The sequence below is a fragment of the Myotis yumanensis genome, unplaced genomic scaffold (genome assembly GCF_028538775.1).
Source record: "Myotis yumanensis isolate MYYU_CA2020_CCGP unplaced genomic scaffold, mMyoYum1.0.hap1 SCAF_7, whole genome shotgun sequence".
NCBI lineage: Eukaryota > Metazoa > Chordata > Mammalia > Chiroptera > Vespertilionidae > Myotis > Myotis yumanensis.
Window position 1 is genome coordinate 13,157,206 of NW_027223758.1, and position 23,317 is coordinate 13,180,522.

At 44.8% G+C, this 23,317-nt stretch overlaps 1 protein-coding gene across 2 annotated transcripts in view; it reads left to right on the plus strand.

Moving 5' to 3' along the window:
- ABHD12 (abhydrolase domain containing 12, lysophospholipase) overlaps positions 1–23,317 on the plus strand; it is a 63,219-nt gene that overhangs the window by 25,144 nt on the left and 14,758 nt on the right. For both annotated transcript variants that reach the window (XM_070419798.1, XM_070419799.1), the window contains exons 2-4: positions 11,619–11,743; positions 18,310–18,415; positions 21,943–22,062. In XM_070419798.1, coding sequence (XP_070275899.1) covers positions 11,619–11,743; positions 18,310–18,415; positions 21,943–22,062 — 351 coding nt within the window. The remainder of the gene's footprint in view (positions 1–11,618; positions 11,744–18,309; positions 18,416–21,942; positions 22,063–23,317) is intronic.

Here is a 23,317-nt window from a genome sequence, read left to right on the forward strand (position 1 = left end):
GACATGCATAATTCAGAAAAAAAATACCATAACCTTTCAATATGTGAAAGGGCGCAGCCACACTTACTCATAATTAGAGAAATCTTATTAAAATTATTCCACAATGCCATTTCTTACCTATCAGACGGGCAGACATCTTTTGCCATGTTGCAGCATCTTTAACAACCACTGCTTCGTTAGTGAGGCTTTCAGGAAGCCAGGGGTTTGAAAGAGTGATTTTTTTGACGCAACAGTGTCTATTGTAGGACTGTCCTCTGTGTGCTTACATAGAAAAAAATTATATGTGGACAGAATGATTCATGGTGACACTGATTGCTGGAAACAGTTATCTGAGTGTCCAGCGATAGACTGCTTTAATAAACCTGTGATGTATCAATACAAAGAAATACTATGCTGGAAAAAGGCAATGGAATTAAAATGGAGAAATTGCCTGGATATATTGTTGAGAGAGGAAAATCAAGGTGTAAAACAGTTTACAACATGTAGTATGCCACCTTTTAAAAATATATATATATTTTATTGATTTTTTACAGAGAGGAAGGGAGAGAGATAGAGAGTTAGAAACATCGATGAGAGAGAAACATCGATCAGCTGCCTCCTGCACATCCCCTACTGGGGATGTGCCCACAACCAAGGTACATGCCCTTGACTGAAATCGAACCTGGGACCCTTCAGTCCACAGGCCGACGCTCTATCCACTGAGCCAAACCGGTTAGGGCAGTATGCCACCTTTTGTACATGTATTTTGTACTTATACATGTACATGTGTTTGCATAAGGAAGCACTGGAAGAATAAGAAAATAGTTATTAAAAATGGTTATCTGGGCAAGAAGGGGACAAGGGCACATGGAACCAAATTGGCAGTGAGATTATTGTTTTATTTTTAAGCTATGTAAACATAGAACCTTTAAAAAGTTCTTGGTAGGCTAAAAGCAAAAATGAGCATGTAGACAGAGTATAATTTCATAGTAGTTAGGATGACACTAGCTGCTTTACCAAATCAGTACCTATGACCAGACACATATCTCCTGACTCACATGGCCCCATTCACTCCCTGCTGGACTGGAAATGTAGACCCAAATGGGCAGCCACTTCCCATCACCAGCTTATTCCTTAGGAAGGTCGCGTATAAACTTGGTAGTCTGCTAGCCATCTCTGCCACAGAACCCAATTTTATAAGATAGATCCAATATGCTTCTCTGTTTATAAACACATACTACACTAGTACATTAACTCACAGTGGCTTGTTTACAGTCATGTAATTTGAGATGGTTTTTATTTTCTTTTTAATCCTTTTTGCAACATGCAAAATGTTCTGCATTTATCTGTTATCAGGCAGGACATAAAGCTATGAAAAGTAACCCCTGGTGAATATTGCAAATATATTCCATTTTCCTGTCACAGACCATGTTGCCGAGAGGGTGTCTTTGCAGGGCCTTCCTCTCATACTGGGATGATTGCATTTGTGCGGTCAGTCCTTCAGAGTGAAATTGCTTGGTCATCAGAGAGAAGGTCTCACTGGCAGCAGGAGAGTGTTCACTCATATCATTTTGTCAGTATTTTTATTTTTTGCCAATAATATAGATGAAGATGGAACTTCATTGTTTAATTTGTATTTCTCCATGTCATCTTAACTAATGCCACATGCTTTGGGAACAGGAAATATCTCAAAATAGTTCTGTAGATATGAAGATAAATTTTGAGTTTTGCCTCATTGTGAGTTTTTGTTTTGTTCAAATTAAAATGGAAAGGGAATCATTTAGAGACATTTCAGTACAATCTCAGGGTGGCTTAACCCATAGGGCTGAATGGCATGATGCTGGGACATGTGGTCTATCCTTTTTACCTGGCCAGTGGGATTCAACAGGATAGGCTTTTGAGCTCCATTCTCAGTACAAGGAACCCCAGGGCCTAGAGATTCTCAAGTGGATGGGTATTGAGGTCTTTGAGGTTCCGTAGGTCTTTCATAAGGCCCAGGTAGTGGTGGTCTTCAAAGTGGGGTGGGTTGACCCTGGGGGGTATATGAGAAATGGTCACTGGGGTATAGGAAGGAAATATTGGGACTTCTAATTATATTCATATTTAGAAATGAACCAACATACACATAGAGACAATTATACTAGTACATATATATTATTTAATATATTGTGGACATGCTCAAATGTTACTGATCAAATATATAATCAGAAAGATTTGGGACTGCCATTGCGTCAGGGCTAAACAACATGTCGCTGGCCTGGACAAGAGAGGGAGCAGTTGAGGTGACTAGAGGTAGATGGATTTGAAATGTATTTTGGAGACATCATGTGGATTAGAAGTGGAGATAAGGGCAAGAAGGGGGTATCAGGAATGATCCCTGGGGATCTGCCTAGGGCCTGGAAAACCCAGAGGAGAAGCAGGCTTAGGGTAGGGAGAATGTGAAAGATAAAGGATTTGGTTTTGGACAAGTTACTTTTGAGTTGCCTATGAAACTCCAAATGAAGAAGCCAAGTTGATCGCTGGACATAGGGACCTGCAGCCCAGTCCTTTCAGGTCTTAACATTGTTCATCTTACCTGAGGACCCTCCATTCAGGTAAAGAAGTGAGTGCAGGTCAGGATGGAGTAGGTCATGCTGCAGAACCCCCACTCATTGTTGTGTTTCTTGCTCCCACAACATGCCCTGCATGGGCTCTGCTCATTGTGGTTACTTGGGAAGCCAGGCCAGCAGGGACCTCATCTCATCAGCAGTGGTTACTCCTGAAACATCCACCCAGAAGTGACACAGCTCTGCTCCCTGCTCTTCTGTTTCCTTAACAAAGTGAGTGACTTGGCCCACCTCTAACTTTACGGGGGAAAGGGGTGGAAACGTACCATTCTATTATAGGCCCAAAGAAAACCAGAGATAACTGGTGAGTGGCCCTAGCGACTGCCACGTAATTCTGCGGAACTAACGGGTAGCCTTTTGTATCAGATGACAGAGGAGCAGTACTAGGCTAGTGCAGCACAGAACGCTGTGCCCTACCTGCCTTTCCTGGGCTTAGGGCATGCTCTGGGAACCTCTGGCAGAAACCACTCAAGCAGAACTTCTTCAGAAAGGTCCTTTAACTTGGCTATAGGTGTCATTGTTCTCAGGACTGAGGGCTGCAGGAGAAGTGAGCTGCCAGGGCTGGGCTGACTCCCCTGAGGAGGCTGGCAGCCCTGTGCCTGCTTGCAGCTTAGCTTCTCTTTTGATGTTGCACGTGGCATTACTGGAGTCATTTCTGAAGCATCAAACTGCTTTTAAGCACTAATGTAGTTAAAGAGTGATTGTAATACAAGATACCAGAGCAAGAAAGTAGAGCTCAGCTGGATGGTTTTGCCAAGAAAAAGGGGCCAGTGTCAGTGAGGCCTGGACAAAGCCAGGATGTGTTTGCCTCTTTCCCAGCCCTGGTGGAGGCCCTTTCAGTTCAGCTTAATGTTGCCTGCTGCATGTGTGAGACTCTGTGCTAAGCATTTCACTTCATTGCTCATTTACTCTGCACAATGGCCTTTTAGGTAGATTCCATTACAGAAGAAACAGAGTTGGTTTGCCCAGGGATCTGGTCATCGCAGCTCCTTGCTCTCACGCAGGAGCCTAGGTTGAGAGACCTGTGCTGCACACTTCCCTCACCCTGTGCTCACTCTAGAGGAAGTGCAGCACACTGGGGCCCCAAGTGCCTGAGGGGGAACATATTACCAGATTGGGGTCTTGGTCCCTCCCCTCACAGAGGAATCATCTACCCCAGAAACAGTAAGATGAAAAGCAAATCACTATCAAATTGGAAATCAGAGGGGAAGCAGGCACCAGTTCTCCACTTCCCTGCTCAGCAAGGCCTGCTCCTTATTCTCACCAGTTTTCCTGTAACTCCAGCCCTTTTCCAGACAGTGTGTCCCTCCTCTGTGGCACACCTGAGGAATTCTCATGGAGGGGGTCATGCAGGCAGAGTTGGCGCATGAAGGGCTCTGGTCCTGATGCTGGAGAGGTGGGCATGTCCCAGCAGCAAGGGATGCACTGGCTGAGATCACACCCCCAGGAAAGTGAAGGTGGCGGTTCCCAACAGTTTTAAACACTGGGTGCCAAATCGGGTCATGGGAAAGCCACTGTCTGGAAAGACTCACTGAGTGTTTATTGATATGTGCCGATTTAAGGGGAGTCTGAGGGCTGGTGCCAGCTGCCCCACATAGGGCCCGATGGAAAGTGGAAAGTGAAACCATAGCTGTTTCAGAGACAACCAGCAGGAGCTAGTGTGGTGGCCTGACCTTGGGTATCGTTTTCCCCTTTCAGTTTTGAGATGCCGTTTGACTGAAAGATTGTAGATTACACACTTAAGGTATGCTTTTCTTTTTCAACTTCAAGTGCAGGAACTACATTTGTATAAACAAGCTCGTTCACCAAAGTTTTCCTTACTAAAAATTATATGTTGGACTTCCTATTTTAGCTTCCGTTCTCTCAGGAAAGGGGACCCTTTTTATCTGTCAATCAGTGGTTCATATTATTGCCCTAGTTTCACAGCTCTAAGTGGGGAAAAAGAAGATAGGCTCTCTAAACTATAAATGACAACTTTCATTTGGTGAAAGGCAATGAAAGATCTTTGTAAAAATATACCTTTTAAATTCATCCAAATAAAATATTATGCCCTTTTAGCAGGAAATGGTAAAAATAAAAACGAAATGACAACTCCATCCAAGCTCATCCTCATTCTATTTTTCTGTATTGCCCTTAAAATTGGGAATAGGGATCTGTGGTTTAAAATCTTACTTGTTTTTTACCTGTTAGGTTTTTTGTTTGTTTGTTTTTTTGGTAGGCAATAGCAGAACATGAAAGTAAATCTCTGCTAGTCTTGACATCCTGCATTAAGTGTTTTTCAGTCTGCAAATGGATAAAAAACATGTTCACTTGATAATACCAGTTGGTTCAGTATCATATCCAGAAGATCCAGCTGTAGCTTAGCAGGAATGTGATAGCATTTATTTGAGGGAATTTATTTTGGGACTGTCCAGCCATTTATTTTTTCCAGTTTCATATACAGTCTTTGACAGCTCGTACCTCTTAGGGAAAAAAAAGTCCTCTTTGTTCAAGGCAGTTTAATTATGTTTGTAGGCACAGTTTGAAGTATCTCTTTAGAAGGCACAGAAGGAGAAGAAAAGGAGAGATAAGAAAGAGAAAGTAAAGTCAGATGAGGAAATGGGAACTTTTTAAAAAAAATATATTTTATTGATTTTTTTACAGAGAGGAAGGGAGAGGGATAGAGAATTATAAACATCGATGAGAGAGAAACATTGATCACCTGCCTCCTGCACACTCCCTACTGGGGATGTGCCTGCAACCAAGGTACATGCCCTTGACCAGACTTGAACCTGGGACCCTTGAGTCCGCAGGCTGACGCTCTATCCACTGAGCCAAACCAGTTAGGGCAGAAATGGGAACTTTTGATTGGGGCAGGTTTCTAACTTTGAACTGCCAAAGGGGGTCTGAACACTGGTATTCGAAGAAGATGGAAGGGATGGGCAAAAGCTGAACAAACCAGACAAGTTCATTTTTTTTCCTTCTAAAATACAGTCCTGTCTTGCAGATTTTGTGGATTCAGTAGTTTGGCTGCTCGATTTCTGTGGTGTTACCATGTACCCCAGGCCATGTGGGATCCTGTGTGTCTTTGTGAATGCTGTGACCCAAGTGTGTCCTCCTCTGTGTTCATTCAGTTCCACATGGACAATATGTCATGTACACAAGCCTCAGTTTTTCATGTTTAGCATGATATATATATTAGCCTAGAAGGCATCTGGCCTACCAGTTGATGCTGAAAAGCCAGAATGCTTAAACACACTCTGAACCATAAATGTGAATTGTTGGGGTCCAACCCCAGCAGGTCCAGGGGTCCCCAAAGGTGTGGACGGAGTCGGCGAAGAAGGAATGACACGGAGACAGCCTTCAGTTGATCAGCAGCCTAGCCAGGATCTCTAACCAGGATCTCCAGCCAAGTTCTGGTCAGGATCTCCAGCAAAGTTCTGGTGTTTATTGTCTTGTTACATCTGTATTTATACCAGTTGATTTTAATCCTGTCAATTTCTATTGCAAAGGTTAGGGCATTTCTTATCTCCATTCCAGGGAGTAAAGATTATGTAGCTTAAGCGTGATTGTTTGTAGTTAAAGTGATTAACTACCCGCCTGGCACTTAGTTAAGGGGTTTTATCCCCTCCCTAACTTCAGGGAAAAATCCCTACCTGGGGAAACCTTTCGGAGAGGTGACCTTGGTTAAAACACATAGCGCTAAGGGGAGCAAACATATTAAGAACAGTATGCTATATACGCCAGGTCCCTTGAAACATATGCTGTGCAGATGTTTCATTCCTGCAGCAACTGTGTCAAGCAGCAAGGATGGACCAGCTTCCGGCAGTGAATGAACTTCAGTGGAAGGATGTATTCTGGTGCCAGAGCTGAAATCAGTTGGGGGATCCTCCTACTTTCGGCATTGTGAGCTTATAGGTGCTACAGCCTCCTTCCTAGTCCTTCCTGCACCATGCTCTCCCCAGATCTCCTGCCTGCTCCTCTCCTGCTTTCTGGACAGCATGCACCCCTGTTTGATCTCCTAACATGTCCCCCCACCCCCCCAGCCTCCCAGCTGTGAACTGGCACTGCAAACAGGAACAGCCTTTTGGGCCAAACTCTGACTGTGGTGTTTGTTTACTTCCAAATGCGATTTTCTGCGGCAAGAAAATAGCATGGCTGTGAGGAGGTGGCGTGGGGCTAGGCCCTTCTTCAGCCAGGCAGCTCTGCTCTGGTCTAGTCTTCACTGGTCTGTGCTCCAGCCTGCTCTAGCCTGGGGAAAAGCAATCTGCAGTTATGGTGTAAAGGGAAAGTGTGTGCTCCTTGAACCTGAGGGGATCTGGCTTATATGGACAGATGTCCTTGCCTCTGGTCCCTGATTAGTCTGTCCTCATGCACATGAGGACTCTAAATCCTCTGATTGATCCAAAAGGCACTATCCAGATTGGTCAGAATGGAGCTGCTCTGATTGGTCGGTGAAGATATTGATGGGGAGACAGCTGCACACCTTCAGTTGGACTAGGAAGCCCCAGTCCCGTTGGTTAAAAGGATTCCAGGAGCTCCTCTTAGGGTTGACTCAGATGGCAGAAACATTGCAAGAGGCAGGCAGCTAGCTTAGTGCGGGCTTCGCCCTAAAATACTGTGGCACGAGAGACCCCTGTTTACAAATAGCTGCTAGCCTGTGGTTTGTTTGTTTGTTCTTTTTTAAATTTAAGCCCAGTTAATCCACCAGGAGCCCTTTTTAGTAAGTATCTTCTTTCTCAGGGTCCACACCTGTCTCATCCCTAATTTTGTATGTTGTCTTTCTAGCCCTAAACTTAATTTGTTTCTTGTTTTTTCTTGAAGAAACCACTCTTGGATTTGTTAATCAATTTTTGTATTTCTTACATCTGACTTTTTTTAAACATGAAAAAAAGAGATTTTTTTATAGTTTACTAGAGGCCTGGGACACAGATTTGTGCACTGGTGGGGTCCCTCGGCCTGGCCTGTGGGGATCAATGGACCTCCCCGCGCCATGGCAGCCTGGCCTTACCCGCCAGCTTGTCAGGCTCCAGCCCACTGTCCGCCTTGATCTCGCACAGCACTCGTCAATCTCACATAGCACGAAGTAGTGCGGGAAGCGGCAGGCAGCTGGGGAGGAGCCCGAGCCCGGGCTGGGTGCCGCACCACTCCCGCTCCCCCGGGCCCGCTGCACCTGCCACTGCAGCCGCTTGGGCACACAGGGAGAGTGTCCTTGGGAGAGGCTCTCGCTACCGCCCTGAGCCCAGTGTCTGGCGCCTGCCTGTAAGCTGAGTGTTGAGCTTCTGCCCCCTGATGGTCAGTGTGCATCATAACTACCAGCCCGTCATCCGGTTGTCTGGTCTTCTGATCGCTTAGGCTCTTGTTTAGAGAGGGAGAGAAAGGGAGAGAGAAACATCAATGTGAGAGCACAACATCAATTGGCTACCTCCTACACGCCCCTCACTGGGGATCAAGCCTGCAACCCAGGCACGTGCCCTGACCAGGAATTGAATCAGCAACCTTTGGTGCACCAGATGACACCCAACCAACTGAGCCACACCTGCCAGGGCAACATGAAAATATTTTTATCTTGCTGATTATGCAAGTGTAATACAGACTTGTAAAAAATTTTTCTCTGTGTGCTTTTTAAAAAGATTTTCAGACTTGTGGACAAGATTTACTTCTGATCATATGGTACTGATTAAAAAAGAATCTAGAGTCCTAGATGGTTTGGCTCAGCGGATAGAGCATTGGCCTGCGGACCAAAGGTCCCAGGTTCGATTCCCGTCCAGAGTACATGCCCGGGTTGCGGGCTCGATCCCCAGTAGGGGGTGTGCAGGAGGCAGCTGATCAGTGATTCTCTCTCATCATTGATGTTTCTCTCTCTCCCTCTCCCTTCCTCTCTGAAATCAATAAAAGTAAAAAAGATAAAAAGGAATTTAGAGAAATTAAATTTTATTGTGGGAACATATACTCTCAGCTATTAAATAATTATGTATTTCATTATTAAATATTCATATAAAGAGATAACATTAGAAACTGATGTCCTATATAAGAAGAAACTCCCAGGATGAGAGAGAAAGAAACATACCCAAAAGAACTACCCAAGTGCACTTCTAAAGGTAATCCAGGAGAGAGAAAGGTTCTGGGGAGAACCCTGTCCTGGCTTTGTTTCTAAATTACAGAAACCTTGATTTTAGTTATGAGATTCTTACAGAATTTATTTACAAGTATAGAACGTTCGGATAAAAATAATGATATAAAATTTCTAATATAAGATCTATGGAGTTTTCAAAACTAAATAGTTTTCTCTTGTTCTGTGAATTTCTTAGTATAATATTTACTTTTGGTTTTATCTAAAATTACTAATCACTAACTACCATTCCTGCTTTGTCCTCACCTCCCATCCTGGGCTTCAGGTTTCCTGGGGAGTCCCAATACACTTGATAGCTCTGAGTAAAACCAGTTGTCTCTCTGAAAGCCCTTATGTCTGCTCCACTGAGTTGAGAGCACAACATAGATGCACACATCCTCCTTTTCTGCCCTTATTGTCCACTGCCTGAGAGTGCTAGGTGCTCAATAATGACCTGAATAAACCAGATGAATGATTGAATGACATTATCAGATGTGCATATTTGTCATCAGCTTTATTAAGGCATTATTTACATACTAGAGGCCTGATGCACAAATTTCGTGCAAGAGTAGACCTTCCTTCCCCCGGCTGTCAGCACCAGCTTCTCTCCGGCCACCACCGAGACCCAGGCTTCTCTCGCAGAGGGAGGCTCCACCCACCCACTGCAGCCTGCCGGTTGGTGACCTGGGCTTCCCTCTTTGGGGCGATTGTGAAGCCCCCTGATTGATCGCCCTGCCGGCCCGTGGCCTGGGCCTCCTTTGCTGCCAATCTCTCTGTGGGGTAATCATGGAGCGATGGCCAGGCCCCCGACCAATCACATTGCACTGCCTTGGCTGGCCTGGCGCTAATAGCGTGGTTCTGGATGGTTGTCCCGTTGGTCGTCCTGTTGGTTGTCCTGATGGTCGTTCCACTGTTCAGCTGTTCGGTCAATTTGCATATTACACTTTTATTATATAGGATAGAAAAATTTACCATTGTATACTATTGTGTAACCATAATCAAGATACAAAATATTACATCACTTCAAAAGTTCCCTGTGCCCCTTGCAACCTCCTCCCTCCATACCCAGCCCCTGGCAACTACTGTTCTGTTTTTCTGTCCATATAGTTTTGCCTTTTTTAGAATTTTAGATAAATGGAGTTGTACAGTACATAGTCTTTTTGTGTCTTATGTAATTTAGCATAATGCTTTTGAGATAATCTGTACCTGTTTTTAAAACTGCCTTAACTTTTTTTTTAAAACAGTCCAGAAATAAATAACTAGTCCCACTAAGATTTTACTTGTTATGGTAAGTTAGAATAGTGGTTCCCAAGGCTGCTCTAGGGAATCATGGGAGGTCCCCCAAATCATTTCAGAGTGTCCATAAGGATCAAAATGATTTTCATAATAACACTGAGCTGTCATTTGCTTTTTCACTCATTCTTTCCTGGAGTACTGTAGAGTTTCCAGATACTACATGATATGTGGTGTTGGAATAAGATTGAATGAAAAAAACAGATACGTGAATCCAGTCTGTCTTCTAGTGAGTTGTCTGCCTTTAAAGAAATTTGTAAAAGTATTGATGCTGCTCTCCTCACTAAAAATTTTTGTATTTTTGCCAGGCCGGTGTGGGTCAGTGGTTGAGCACCATCCTATGAACCGTAAGGTCACAGTTCGATTCCTGTCCAGGGCACATGCCCATGTTGTGGGCTCAATCCCTAGTTGGGGGTGTGCAGGAGGCAGCCCATCAATGATCCTCTTTCATCATTGATGTTTCTCTCTCTCTCCCCCTCTTCCTTCTTCTCTGAAATCAATAAAAATATATTTTAAAAAAAGTTTTTGTATTTTTGCCCTGGCTGGTGTGGCTCAAGTGGTTGGAGCGTCATCCCATACACCGAAAGGTTGCGTGTTCGATTCCCTAGTCAGGGCACATGTGGGAGGCAACTGATGGAAATTTCTCTCCCTTTCCCTTTCTGTCTCTCCCTAAATTCAATAAAAGCATGTCCTTGGGTGAGGATTTAAAAAAATAATAAAAAGTAAAATAATATAAAAGTTTTTGTATTGGAAAATATAATCACTTTTTACAACAAATGTTAATTATATTAATATGTAATGTGTGCTTATGTGTTTTATGCATTAATAGATGTTTAATAATTCCTTTGTTTTAACTTCTCATATGACAAGTAGTAAGACATGTAAACCATGTAAACATGTAAACAGAAGCTCTTTTGGGTCCTCAATTTTTTAGTTGTAGAGAGGCCCTTAGTCCAAGAAGTTTGCGAATTTCTGGGCGAGAGACATTTTTGAAAGGGATCAGGAACAGCAAGAGAACGTCATGAAGCTGGTTAGAGATTAGAAGAGGATCTTGAGACCTGGGATGACAGCTTGACACGAAGTGTCCGGAGAAGGGGCCTCCACTGGGCGGTGCCACAGGGGATGAAGGCAGAAATGGGAGGACCTGCAGTGATGGCCAAGTTTAATCTTAGCCCTTGCTCCCTCTCAGGGCCTGGTTAGGCAGATTCTGTTGATGTATGCACTTTCTACAATGAGATAATGGGTAACCTACACCTGTGGCTGGCTTATATCACAAGGTGATCACAAGGCCCAGATGTAGTCACTATTATTTGACATGAAGTTGCAGCCATGGTCTGATATTAGGTTGGGCACTTCCTGAAGATCTGATATCTATGCTGTGTTCTGATCCCAGGGCAAGCATAGGAAATCATCAGGACTGTTTCTTCAGCTTTCAGGAAAAGAAATTTACAGAAGTGTTCTAAGATCAAATCAAAAGACCTAAAATAATTATTTTAACAAAAGTAGGCGGGAAGCTATTCTTATTATTGATAGTATTCTTGTGGGAAAAGATACTTGTGGATCTTGGTTAGTGATTTCGATAATGCTATTAATAAACTAGCAAAATTGTACCTACTGCCTTTGACCTGTTCTTTGCTTTTCTCTCGCAGGCGAAAGGGCATGTGGTTCCAACTGAGGAAGATCCTTCTCTGTATTTTGGGATTATATGTTGCCATTCCATTCCTCATCAGACTATGTCCTGGGATACAGGCCAAATTGATTTTCTTAAATTTTGGTAAGTGCCTTGTGTCTGTTTTTTCTTTAACCTGAGTAAGATGATGATTTATATACGGGTAAAAGTAGGTTTACAGTTGTTCCTCTGGAAAATTATACAATAAATAATACAAGAAGAAACTGTGTTTCACGTACTCATGACTGTAACCCTACTTTTGCCCCACCCTGTATTTATATATCTACCACCCAGATCAAGAGATAGCATGTTTCTTTTACCCAGAAAGTTCCCTTGGGCACCTTCCCAGTTACAGGCTGTAAGGAATGCTTTGCTCTCCAGGGCTGGCATTTGTGTGCACAGATGACTGTTGCATGGTAGTGGAGTCCTCTTTTAGCTGAGGTAGGTAAAACGGTTGACCACATGGAGAGCCTTCTGAAGCTGTCATGTGGAGATGCTTGTCACTTGTACAGTCTAGAAGGGCAACTGTCCTTGGAAAAGATGACCACTTGAAAAAATAATAATTAGGCCTTTTTTTCTTTTTAAAAATAGATTATTGTTTTCACTTAAAAACACCTGACATGCTTTGGTTTCTATGAAAGTATATGCTGGCTTTATAGGTGTAATAGTCTCCTTGAGTTATCTTGGACTTTGTGTGTTCCAAAGGTGCGGTTTGTTTGTTTTTTTTATTACCTCCTACCAACTCACCTTCCCCCGCCTTCCCTCTGAGATTCTTCACTCTGTTCCATGCTTCTATGTCTCTGGATCCATTCCATTCATCAGTTTATTTTGTTACTTAGATTCTCAAAGGTGTTTGTGTGTATGTGTGTGTGTTTGTGCACGCGCGCGCTATGTATTTACTTTTTCGCAAGTGGGAGGAGAAAGGTGCAGAAGTATCACGCATATGAAATAGAAGTTCTGTGATTGTTGGGAATAATCCTTTTAAGGAGCACCATTTTTTTTAAAAAATATATATTTTTTAATTGATTTTAGGGAGGAAGGGAGAGGGAGAGATAGAAACATCAATGATGAGAGAGGAAAGTGGTCTCTGTGTATGCTCTTTGGCTGTGTTGGTTTGCAGAGAGTGGACTTGAACTTTATGTGTTTGGGAGCCAGAGACTAGGGAATTTGGGGATGGTGCTGTGGAGGCAGCAGGGGAACAAGTAGAGGGGAGGGAGGAGGAAGAACGTGAGGGCCAGGGGGAGGACAGACAGGAGGTGTTGAGATGGTCCATGTGTGACTGGCCTGGTCCATGCTAGGAGAGACACACTGGGGTGGGTGTGTCATAGAAATCCAGATCCCCTTTCCTGTGGTAACAGAAGTGCTCCCAGCTCCCCAGGTGTCTGGGTATATAAGTTTGGAGTGTTAAGTCTGTAATAGATTTACTGACAAAAACTTGGAAGTTGCTGGTTAAAAAGGAATTTCTGCTCTGAAGAGTAACAACAGTATTTTTATTTGATGTCAAACTAGAACTTTCTTGCTCCCTGGCCACCTTGGCAGCTGCTCTTGGTTGGGGGCTGTCCCACACTTACGGTAGAAAGACAGTGACCACAAAGAAGATGACAAAGTTGCTGGAGTCAATCAGCTCTAGGCTCCAACTTGTTATAAAAAAGTGGAAATTACATGTTGGAGTACAAGCAGACTCTGAAAATAATCAGACAAGGTAAAGTGAAATTGGTCATCCTTGCCAGCAACTGCCTAGCCTTGAGGAAATCTGAAATAGGGCACTACAGCATGTTGGCTAAGATTGTTGTCCACCACTACCATGGCAATGATACTGAATTGGGCACAGGCTGTGGAATATACTACAGGTGTGCACACTGGCTGTTATTCATGCAGGGATTCTGATATCAGTAGAAGCATGCCAGAACAGACTGGTGAAACATAAATCATACGAAATTTTTTTCTAATAAAATTACAGGACATGTTTCAAAAAAATTTTTTTTAAATTGTAAAAATACATGTAGTATACTAAGAGGCATTTGACTTTTCTAACAGAAACATAGCTGAACTTCTGGGAATTTATCATCTCTATAAGTTTTTATCACTTGTGAGAAGCTCAAATTTAAAAGGAACTAACAATATTCTAAAAAGGGAGTTTTGTTTTTTGACTTAAATGTCCACAGTCTATCCAGCACAGAAGAGAATTAGAGTTTATATATAAACACAAAGCTACAGGGCTGCAGATTTCCTGATGGCAGACCTTAGAATTGACCTTGCACACTTTTCCACCTTTGCTGGTCTGCAGGTACCTTGGGCTGGTGTCTTTGTGGCAGCAGGTACGTGTGGCATGCTGCTCTGTGGGTCCTACAGCAAATATTTGAATTGAATTGATTTACTTCAGATCAGTTATTTGGGCTACTTTAGACACAACCCACAGATTTTGCTTTGTTGGTTTCCTAATGAAATTGCAGATGTTCCTCAGGGATGGAACTTTGCCAGCCCCAATGGCACAGAAGAGGAGGCTTGGGCCACAGTGGTGTTTTTAAAGGAGATTTTTGGTTAGTTGTCTGTGCCCCCTTCCCCTGCAGAGGAGGTGGGGTCTCTAACACAGCCCTGTAGTGACTTGGCGGTTTCACCTCATGCTGCTGGGGTGATGCTTCTATTCTTGTCTCCTCAAAATGTGAATCATGAGCCTGTGGTTTTCCATTTAGATATCAAAGGAAGTGTAACAATCTTTTAGGCCTCAGAATATTATTAAAGAATATATTTTTAAGTTCACAATAAATCTGTTTGAAGCCAAATTTATAAATCAGATAAATACGCTTTAGAAGAAGGTTAGCACTTATGATTTAAGGCATTATTCTTACTTTAAATGTTTTCACAAGCAAAAAAATACATCATCATTCTAAAAGATTAACTGAAAATGCCTGAATAACAATGAAGAAGAAAGTGAAAATCACTCTGAGAAAATTGTTAACATCGTCATTTATTTCCTGCTGGTCTCTTGTCTGTCTTACACATAAACATAAATGTATATGTTTCTCGATACTCACAGCACTCGCTCCAACCAGGGCCTGGATCAAACCTGCAACCCAGATACCTGCCCCTAACTGGGAATTCAACCTAAGACCCTCTGTTACTTGGGCTGACACTATTAACTACTGAACCACACCGGCCAGGGCGAAATATGTATTTTTTTAAAAATATATTTTATTGATTTTTTTACAGAGAGGAAGGGAGAGGGATAGAGAGTTAGAAACATTGATGAGAGAGAAACATCGATCAGCTGCCTTCTCACTCCCTACTGGGGATGTGACCTCAACCAAGGTACATGCCCTTGACCGGAATAGAACCTGGGACCCTTGAGTCCACAGGCCGATGCTCTATCCATTGAGCCAAACCGGCTAGGGCATATGTATTTGTTTTTAAAGCAAAAGGCCAGCCGGTTCACTTCAATGGTTACTGGGACAATAGTGCTTACGCCTCCTCTTTTTGCTTCCCTGTAGCAGTCCCTGTAGCAGCCCCTGTTACCTTCTGATAGCTTTCTTTTCTATTCTGTTCTTATGGAAGCCCCTACAGCCTGCATCATGGAGTTGTAATTATATAAAACCTAGAGAGCCCTCTTAACCCTCCCTTTGTTGGCTCTACACGTCATCCAGTGTTTGAGGGTTGCTCCTTGCTCAGTAACTGGGATCAACTATAGCCCCGATATTTAAAATCTTCAGGCAGTCAAAAATGTTCTTTGCAGGTAAGTAGTTTCAGCTTCTTACCCTATCAAATATTTTCCAGATTAGTTTTAAAAAAAGAAGACAGAGTAGGTCTTTTCCCCTTCATTCATATATTGACTCACTGATTATTCATGGAGAACCATTGTGCAGGATCCTTTCTAACTCATGTTTGTTGATGGTTGTGGCTGCTGGTAAATGGTGGATATGGCCAGAGAGTAGACAATGCAAACAGGAAGGAGGAAAAGCCAGAGACCTGGGTCCCAGTGGCTGGATGTGCCTTGGGTCCTGTATATTGGGTTCCTGGGCCATGCAGTCAACCTGTGTGTGAGGTAGAGTTTGTAACTCCTAGTGGACTACCTTGCCTGCAGGCCATGTGCTTTGTCCCTACTCCAACCCTGTATATAATGCTCTGGCCTAGAGGGTGGGCTCCAGCCAGCATCTCAGAGTCAGTGAGGCCAAGGTATATGATCACATGGGAGGTCAGTGAGCCCTGGCCTGTTACTGTGTTCTCGCCCAGGCCAGCCTAGGTCTCCTATACCCCTCAACCCCATTCCTTTGTGGCTTTTCTGCTCACTTACACCAGTAGTGGCAAGGTAGTTCCTCTGGCCACTGCTCTAGGGTTGTCTGACCCCCAAGAGTAACCAGAGGCCCCCATTAGCTGGAGGGTAGATGCATGGACAGCATCTGCTGGACTTGGGGCATTTACTACCTCCTTTTTCATGATTGTTTCTAAAACACAAATAAAAGTGAACTGGAAGACGAGCTTCGTGAATGAGTCTATTCTGGAGTAGAATCTGATTCCTCAGTTCCTAACTTTCTGGGGTTTGGAGGCTTTGGGGATCAACTGCTAATCTTCGTAAATACTTTGGGGCGGGGGGACGTCCTCTGAGCTCTGGGGTAATGTGTACATAGCTTGGTTGCCTTCTCTCCGGACACAGAACCAGTCAAGGCTCAGAAACTGAGCCAGTGGAAGCCAAGTGCCCTCAGCCCTTGATGGCACACACTTTCTGTTTGGCACTGGGACTGGGGTATGTAATTCCAGCCTTAGGAGCAGAATTGATTAAATGGTTTGGGTGTGGGGTTGACAGTGGGCACTAGGTATGGATATTCAGAGTTTCATTGAGTAAGTTATTTCGCCTCACACTTGTCGGATGAGGAGCTGTCATATCCGGCTGCAGCCTTCAGCTTCCACAGCATAGAACAGTCACAGAATTGGGACAGCAGGAGTAGGTGCCTGCATCTGAAACAGCGCGAGAAACAGAAGTCCTTCTCAGGCCCTCTCTCTGAGTCTCATTGCCAGAGTAAAATCTGAACTCCATGGCATGGCTACATTTGTTCCCAGGTTGTGAAATGAGTACCACACACTGGTGGGCAGATTTAAAACAATAGAAATTTACTCCCTCCCAGTTCTGGAGGCTGGAAGTCTGAAAGCAGGGTGTCAACTGTGCCATGCTCCCTGAGAATGGGTGGAATCCTTCCTTGCCTCTTCCCAGCTTCTGGTGGTAGGTAGCCAGCAATTCGTGGTTTCTTGGTTTGTAGCTACTCCACTCTAGTCTATCCTCCAGTGTCACATGGCTACCTTCTCCCTGTGTCTTTACTTTGTCTTTTTCTGTCCTTGTCTCTCTGTATGTCTCAGTTATCCCTTTTGTGAAGGACAGCAGTTATATTGGATGGGGATCTAACTAACAAGCTTGGTTACTCTGTGAAGACCCTATTTCCAAATAAGGTCACATTCTGAGCACTTCAGTGTATCCTTTTGGGCAGGGGTGGGGGCACAAGCCAACCCATAACAGGGCACTTGGGGTCAATGAGGACTAGAACCAGTTTACCTTTCTCACTTCTTGTCTGATTAGTCAAGAGTGTGGGTCATGGAGTTGGGCAGCCAAGGTGCAAATCCTCATTCTGTCCCATGTGAGCTGGTGACTTAACCAGAGCTATGAAACACCAGTAGTACCAGCCTATCAGGATGGTGTGCAGATTACAAGAAGTGCTGTGGTGAGGGCATGAACAACATAGTGCTGGCACCATAAAAGCACGAGGAAATATTATGCCACCTCCTTTGGTTGCCATTTTTCTCTTGAGAGAAAACAGTAATTAGTGTTTTAAAAAAATGTATCCTGCTTCTTGAGGAAGAGATGGATTAAGAAGCAGGAGATAATGAAAGCAGCCCTGGTGGGAGGATTTGTCTGCCTGCATGGTCTGAAACGTTTGCTCAGGGAATTTCTGAGGAAAGAGCATGGTGTAACCCCATATCCTCAGGAGTGGGATACTTTATTTCTTCAGCAAATGTGTACTGAGCCGCAGGGACATTTTAGGAAGTGAGAGCCAGATGTGCAGGTTATGTGGTAGGAGAGCTTTCAGGCAAAGGGGACGGCAAGTGCAAAGGCCCTGGAGCAGGAGGTTGATGAGTGCAGCTCAGGAAGGGGACAAGGGTGGCAGATGAGCACACTTGGCTTTTATATGACGTAGATGCGTGAGGTTATTTAATGAAACTACTCACTTCATCAAAGAAAACTAAAAATCTGTACAGCTTCCTTATCGAGGGTGGGATCAGCTAGAAGGGGACAAGGATGGTGTGAGGTTATTTAATGAAACTACTCTCTTCACCAAAGAAAACTAAAAATCTGTACAGCTTCCTTATCGAAGGTGGGATCAGCTGACCCTCACGTCTCTCAGGGATCTTTCCTTTCTCATATCTTGAATAATCAAACTTCAGTGTGTCCATCTCTAATCAGACCTCACCCTTGCTAGAGGTTCTGAAGATTCACTCATAGTGTCCCAGAGCAGGCTTGCCTACAATTCCACCTGAGGCTGGAGGGTCTGGTATGCCTGGCATTATTGTGTTGGAAAAGACTTGGCACTTTTTTTTTTTTGAGAGCTTTACCGTGTGTGTGTGTGTGTGTGTGTGTGTGTGTGTGTATACCCCAGTAATCCTGGTTTTCATCTCTTTGTCCCCCACAGTGAGAGTTCCCTATTTCATTGACTTGAAAAAACCACAGGATCAAGGTTTGAATCACACCTGTAATTACTACCTCCAGCCAGAAGAAGACGTGACCCTTGGAGTCTGGTGAGTGTCTGGCCAAATGACTGCAGGGTCGAGGCACCCACTGTGTGGACTCTCCAGGAGGCAGGAAGGACCCTGTGCACTGTGGTCACTGCTGTCCTTGGCAGCAGTCTCTAAAACTGTTGCATGTCCATTTTTTTTTTTTTTTTTATATTTTATTGATTTTTTACAGAGAGGAAGGGAGAGAGATAGAGAGTTAGAAACATCGATGAGAGAGAAACATCGACTAGCTGCCTCCTGCACATCTCCTACTGGGGATGTGCCCGCAACCCAGGTACATGCCCTTGACCGGAATCGAACCTGGGACCCTTCAGTCCGCAGGCCGACGCTCTATCCACTGAGCCAAACCGGTTTCGGCTGCATGTCCATTTTTATTTTTACCCACTTTATTTCCAAAGCAAAGAGCTCTGCTAAATTTGATCCTAATGAAGCACAATGAGATGGCACCAAACTATCCTGAGGTTTTCAAACGGCTTTGTGAACCAGATTGCTTTTTGTAGAGAGCCTCATTTCCAGGGGAAAAGATAGTACTAGAAACAGAGAATATACGCACAGAATTGTGAGCACAGGCTTGAGATACACCATTTCTTTTCAGAGGCAGGAATGTCTAGATATTGAAAACAGCTTGATTTCTTTTTACATACAGCACTTTGGCAGTAATTTTGGTGTTTGCTATCTGAGTATGTACTTTTTGTAGCCATAAATTTGAATTGGACTTAAGCTCTGTGATTTCTTTGTCTTTAGAATATGTTTTAATGTTTTTTTCTGGGGACAAGTGGGTGTTTTCGAACAACTAAATTTAAATTGATCAACCTTTCTGTGGTATGTTGTGCTTTTCCCTCTCAGAATCACTCTGAATTGCTGTCCCTTAATCTAGATGGGGTGTTTTTTCAGTACCATAAAGTCTCTCCCTGCTGTCTCAGAAAACCACTGTGTATGTGAGAAGCTTCTAAATGAAATGTTGTGAATAGCTTCCCAGTGTGGATTGCGAGGAGTTCAGGCATTTCTAATAATGGTCCTGGGTAAAGAACATAAAATGAGAAAGGAGATTTTTGTTCTTACAAGTTGGTGCTGAGACTCTATAGAGTCCTTTGTCATTTCCAATTTGATTTAATCTAGCATTTACTGACCACTGTGTGCACAGGGGGCACTCTGCTTCTCCATCCAGAGCTCTTTGGTGGGAATTGGTTGGCCCTCCTGCTGGTTAATGGGGGTTTGTGCTTTGAAGACATGGGATTTAGTTAGGGCTTCTTCCTTCTGTTGCAAAGGGGGGGATTGTGGTGCTGATACTTAGGCTGAGAGCTCTCATAGCAGTTACCCAAGAAAGTTGTATTTAGTGACAACAAATACAGCTTCTGGTAGTGACAGCCAGGCTGTGTGCTGGTGGGCACCTGCTGCCTGCTCTTGTCTCATGCTGTTGGGAGGACAGTGTGGGCCCTTGGGCACCAACTACTCTCATCAGGCACCTCATCAGATCTAAAGCTGAGGATTTGCTTGGCCGTCAGCTCAATCTCGGCTGCCTGTCGTGGGCAGAGTTATCCATCTGGCAGGACAGAGGTGAGCCCCAGGACTATTTCCCCTTTTCTCTTGCTGGAAGCTTCCTGGGCCTTTGTCAAGAGTCCCACATTTGTTATAGGCTGTCTACTGGAAGTGCCTTAGCTCCCAGTACTGAAAGGTACGTTTACACCATGGAATGCTATACAGCTGTAAAAAAGGAGGATCTCTTACCCTTTGAGACAGCATGGAGGGACATGGAAAGTATTATGCTAAGCTAAACAAGCCAGTCTAAGAAAGGCAAGTATCACATGATCTCACTCATATGTGGAATCTAATGAGCAAAATAAATTGATGAACAAAATAGATCTGGAGACATAGAGTATAGAAGAGACTGATGAATCTCAGAGGGAAGGTGGGGGTGGGGGAGATAAGAAGGGAGAAATTAGCCAAAGAACTTATATACATACTAGAGGCCCAGTGCATGAAATGCATGCACGGGGGAAGGGGGGTGTCCCTCAGCCAGGCCTGCACCCTCTCCAATCTGGACCCCTCAGGGGATGTCTGATTCACAATTGGGACTGCTGGCTCCTAACTGCTCACCTGCCTGCCTGCCTGCCTGATCGTCCCTAACCTCTCTGCCTGCTTGCCTAATCGCCCCTAACTGCTCTCCCTTCCTGGCCTGATTGTTCCTAACTGTTCTCCCTTGCTAGCCTGATCGCCCCTAATTGCTCTCCCCTCCTGGCCTGATCATTTCTAACTGCTCTTCCCTGCCTACCTGATCGTCCCTAACTGTTCTCCCCTGCTGGCCTGATGCACCTAACCGCTTCTGCCTTGGCCCCTGCCACTATGGCTTTGTCTGGAAGGACATCCGGAAGGATGTCCGGAAGATGCCCGGTCTAATTAGCATATTACCCTTTATAAGTATAGATATGTATAACCCAGGGACACAGACAATAGTGTGGTTAAGGCCTGGGCAGGTGGTGGGCGGTGCAGGGTGGAGAGGGTTGATGGGGAAAAAAAGGGTGACAAATATAATACTTTCAACAATAAAGATAAATTTATATATATATACCTTTCCATTCCATAGGTTTATGATTATAGGAGAGTGATAATTACAGTGGTCAGAAACACCCACAGTGTTATCCCTGGAACTAGTAAAAAAATATGTTAGAAATGAGATGCTGAAACTTAAGAGCTAGAAAATAAGAAATTGGCCATTGACTACAGCATTTTTAAAGGATTCTTACTAATTTAAATAACTTTTACAGAAAGCCTTATTAATTCAGACTCTCCCCAGTGATTAACAGTATTTGATGTGGGCCTGAGTTAAGATTAACTGGAGCATCTCTCTGAAGGAGGGTTTGGCCAGATAGACTGAGTGAGTCTCTGAGAACCTGGCCGGGTATGGAATGAGTTGGCTGACTGTAAGCTCAGTCATGAGATGGGGCAGCCTGCAACGTGTCCTCCTGCAGACATGGGTCTGCAGACATGGGTCTGGAATGTGCTGTACTTTAGAAATGGTACTTTAAGGATGGCCAGGTTTCTAGTGCAGCTCACGAGATCAGTGTTGGCTGAATTAGCACTTGTGGCAACATGATACTATCTTACAGCTTGAAAATATGGTATGGGTATGTATGAGGGAAATGCTGTTGTTCAGCTCATATTTATCAAGTGCTCATTCTGTGCTAGTCCCACGTTAAGGCCTGGTGACCCATCCAGGTGAGATTTTTCCTCACAGAGCTTCTAGTTCCTCCTGGAGAAACAGCTGTCCCCACACCCAAGTAACTGCTATGTGTGAGCCTCTATGGCCAGCAGATATCCATTTGCAAGTTAGGAAATATGTGTAAGCAGTCAAAAGCCATCCCTACACCTTGGAGCTCCGAGTTCAGTAATTTATTCTGGAGACAGGGACAGTTTGCCTCTTCTGCACACCCATCCCCTGCTCTCTGCTCGGTGGGACATTGGCTTCATAGTTGTTCCTTCTACAGCCATCATCATCTGGTCGTGCTGTTCCTCTCTGCTTTTGTTTCCAGGCACACTGTCCCCGCTGTCTGGTGGAAGACCGCCCAGGGGAAGGACCAGATGTGGTACGAGGATGCCTTGGCTTCCAGTCACCCTGTCATCTTGTACCTGCACGGGAATGCAGGCACCCGGTGAGGAAGGAGAGCTCACACATGTGTCCTCCATACATTGCTGGCTCCTTTGGGAGCAGGAGTGTCCTGGCCCAGTCGGGCTTACTGACCTACTGCAATGAGGGAGCAGGCACATGGGGAACAGAGGAAAAGACAGAGTTCCTATGGGGTTTGCTGGAAGGGGGGCGGGGTCTAGGTGAACTCACATGAAGCAGCGTTCCCACAGGCTCAGAGCAAGGCAGGGCTGTGTGCAAAGTGGGCCCCGATCCTCTTTCCTTGGAAGCCAACATGTGAAGCAGAAACCCCTTATCTGAAGCTCACAGTGCCTGGGTGGGATGGAGGAGGCTGCATCTCTGTCAGAGTGACCCAGATCCTGGGCCAGAAAGGGATGTGTCCTGCCTGGTGTAATTTAAAAGGCAAACAGTCTGAGGGCCCATGTTTGGGGAACAAGGTTTTCCAGTGGGTAAGGAAGCAGTGGTCCCTCGGTGTAAAGAGGGGTGGTGTGACTCTTCAGGGCCAAAGAATGCCCTCATGAAAGTTGTCTCCTGTTCAGTAGCAGCTTCTGTCAGCCCTGTGTGATGACTGCAGGCAGGTTGGCACTTCCTTCCTGGCAGGTATGCCCTCCTGGGGGAGGTGGGACACCTCCTAGAAAGGCCAGTGAGTGCTGAGAAGAGGCAGGGGTGACACTGAAGAGGTACAGCCAAAGGCAGAGGGAGTCCAGCCAAGAGACCCCAGCTGAGGTGCCCCACATGCTGTCAGGTCAGGGTGACTTTCGTGAGTTCTCTGCTTCCAGCTGTAAGCCAGCAGTGCCGGGGCATCCTGCTGGGCTAGTGTGCTAACACAGCTGGCACACAAAGCCCTTGTCCAGGTTTATCCCAGCTTCAAGAGTGACGTTGATGCCATGTTCTTCAGACCAGCTGGGATTGGAGCTACCACCGCCCTTGGTTTAAAGAGGGCTCCTTCCATCCCATGTAGCCAGAATTACTCAGAAGAGTCTGTTTGGGAGAGCTGTGTGTGTGTTGGGGGTGGGGGTGGGGTGGGGGGGGCATGTGCATTTTCTGAACAAAGCTCTGCCTGAATCCCTTGGGAGGGTCCCTGTTGCTGCAGCTGCCTTAGGTCGTGTGAGAGAGCCGGCAAGGAGCTGGCAGGAGGCAGGGCCACTGCCTGGCGTGTTGGCCATGGTGGTGGGCTGGGGTGTGGTCATTTTATAGACAGAACCTGCAAGTGAATACTGCACGGGCCTTTCTGGAGGGGAAAGCAGGCCACAGTGGGGAGT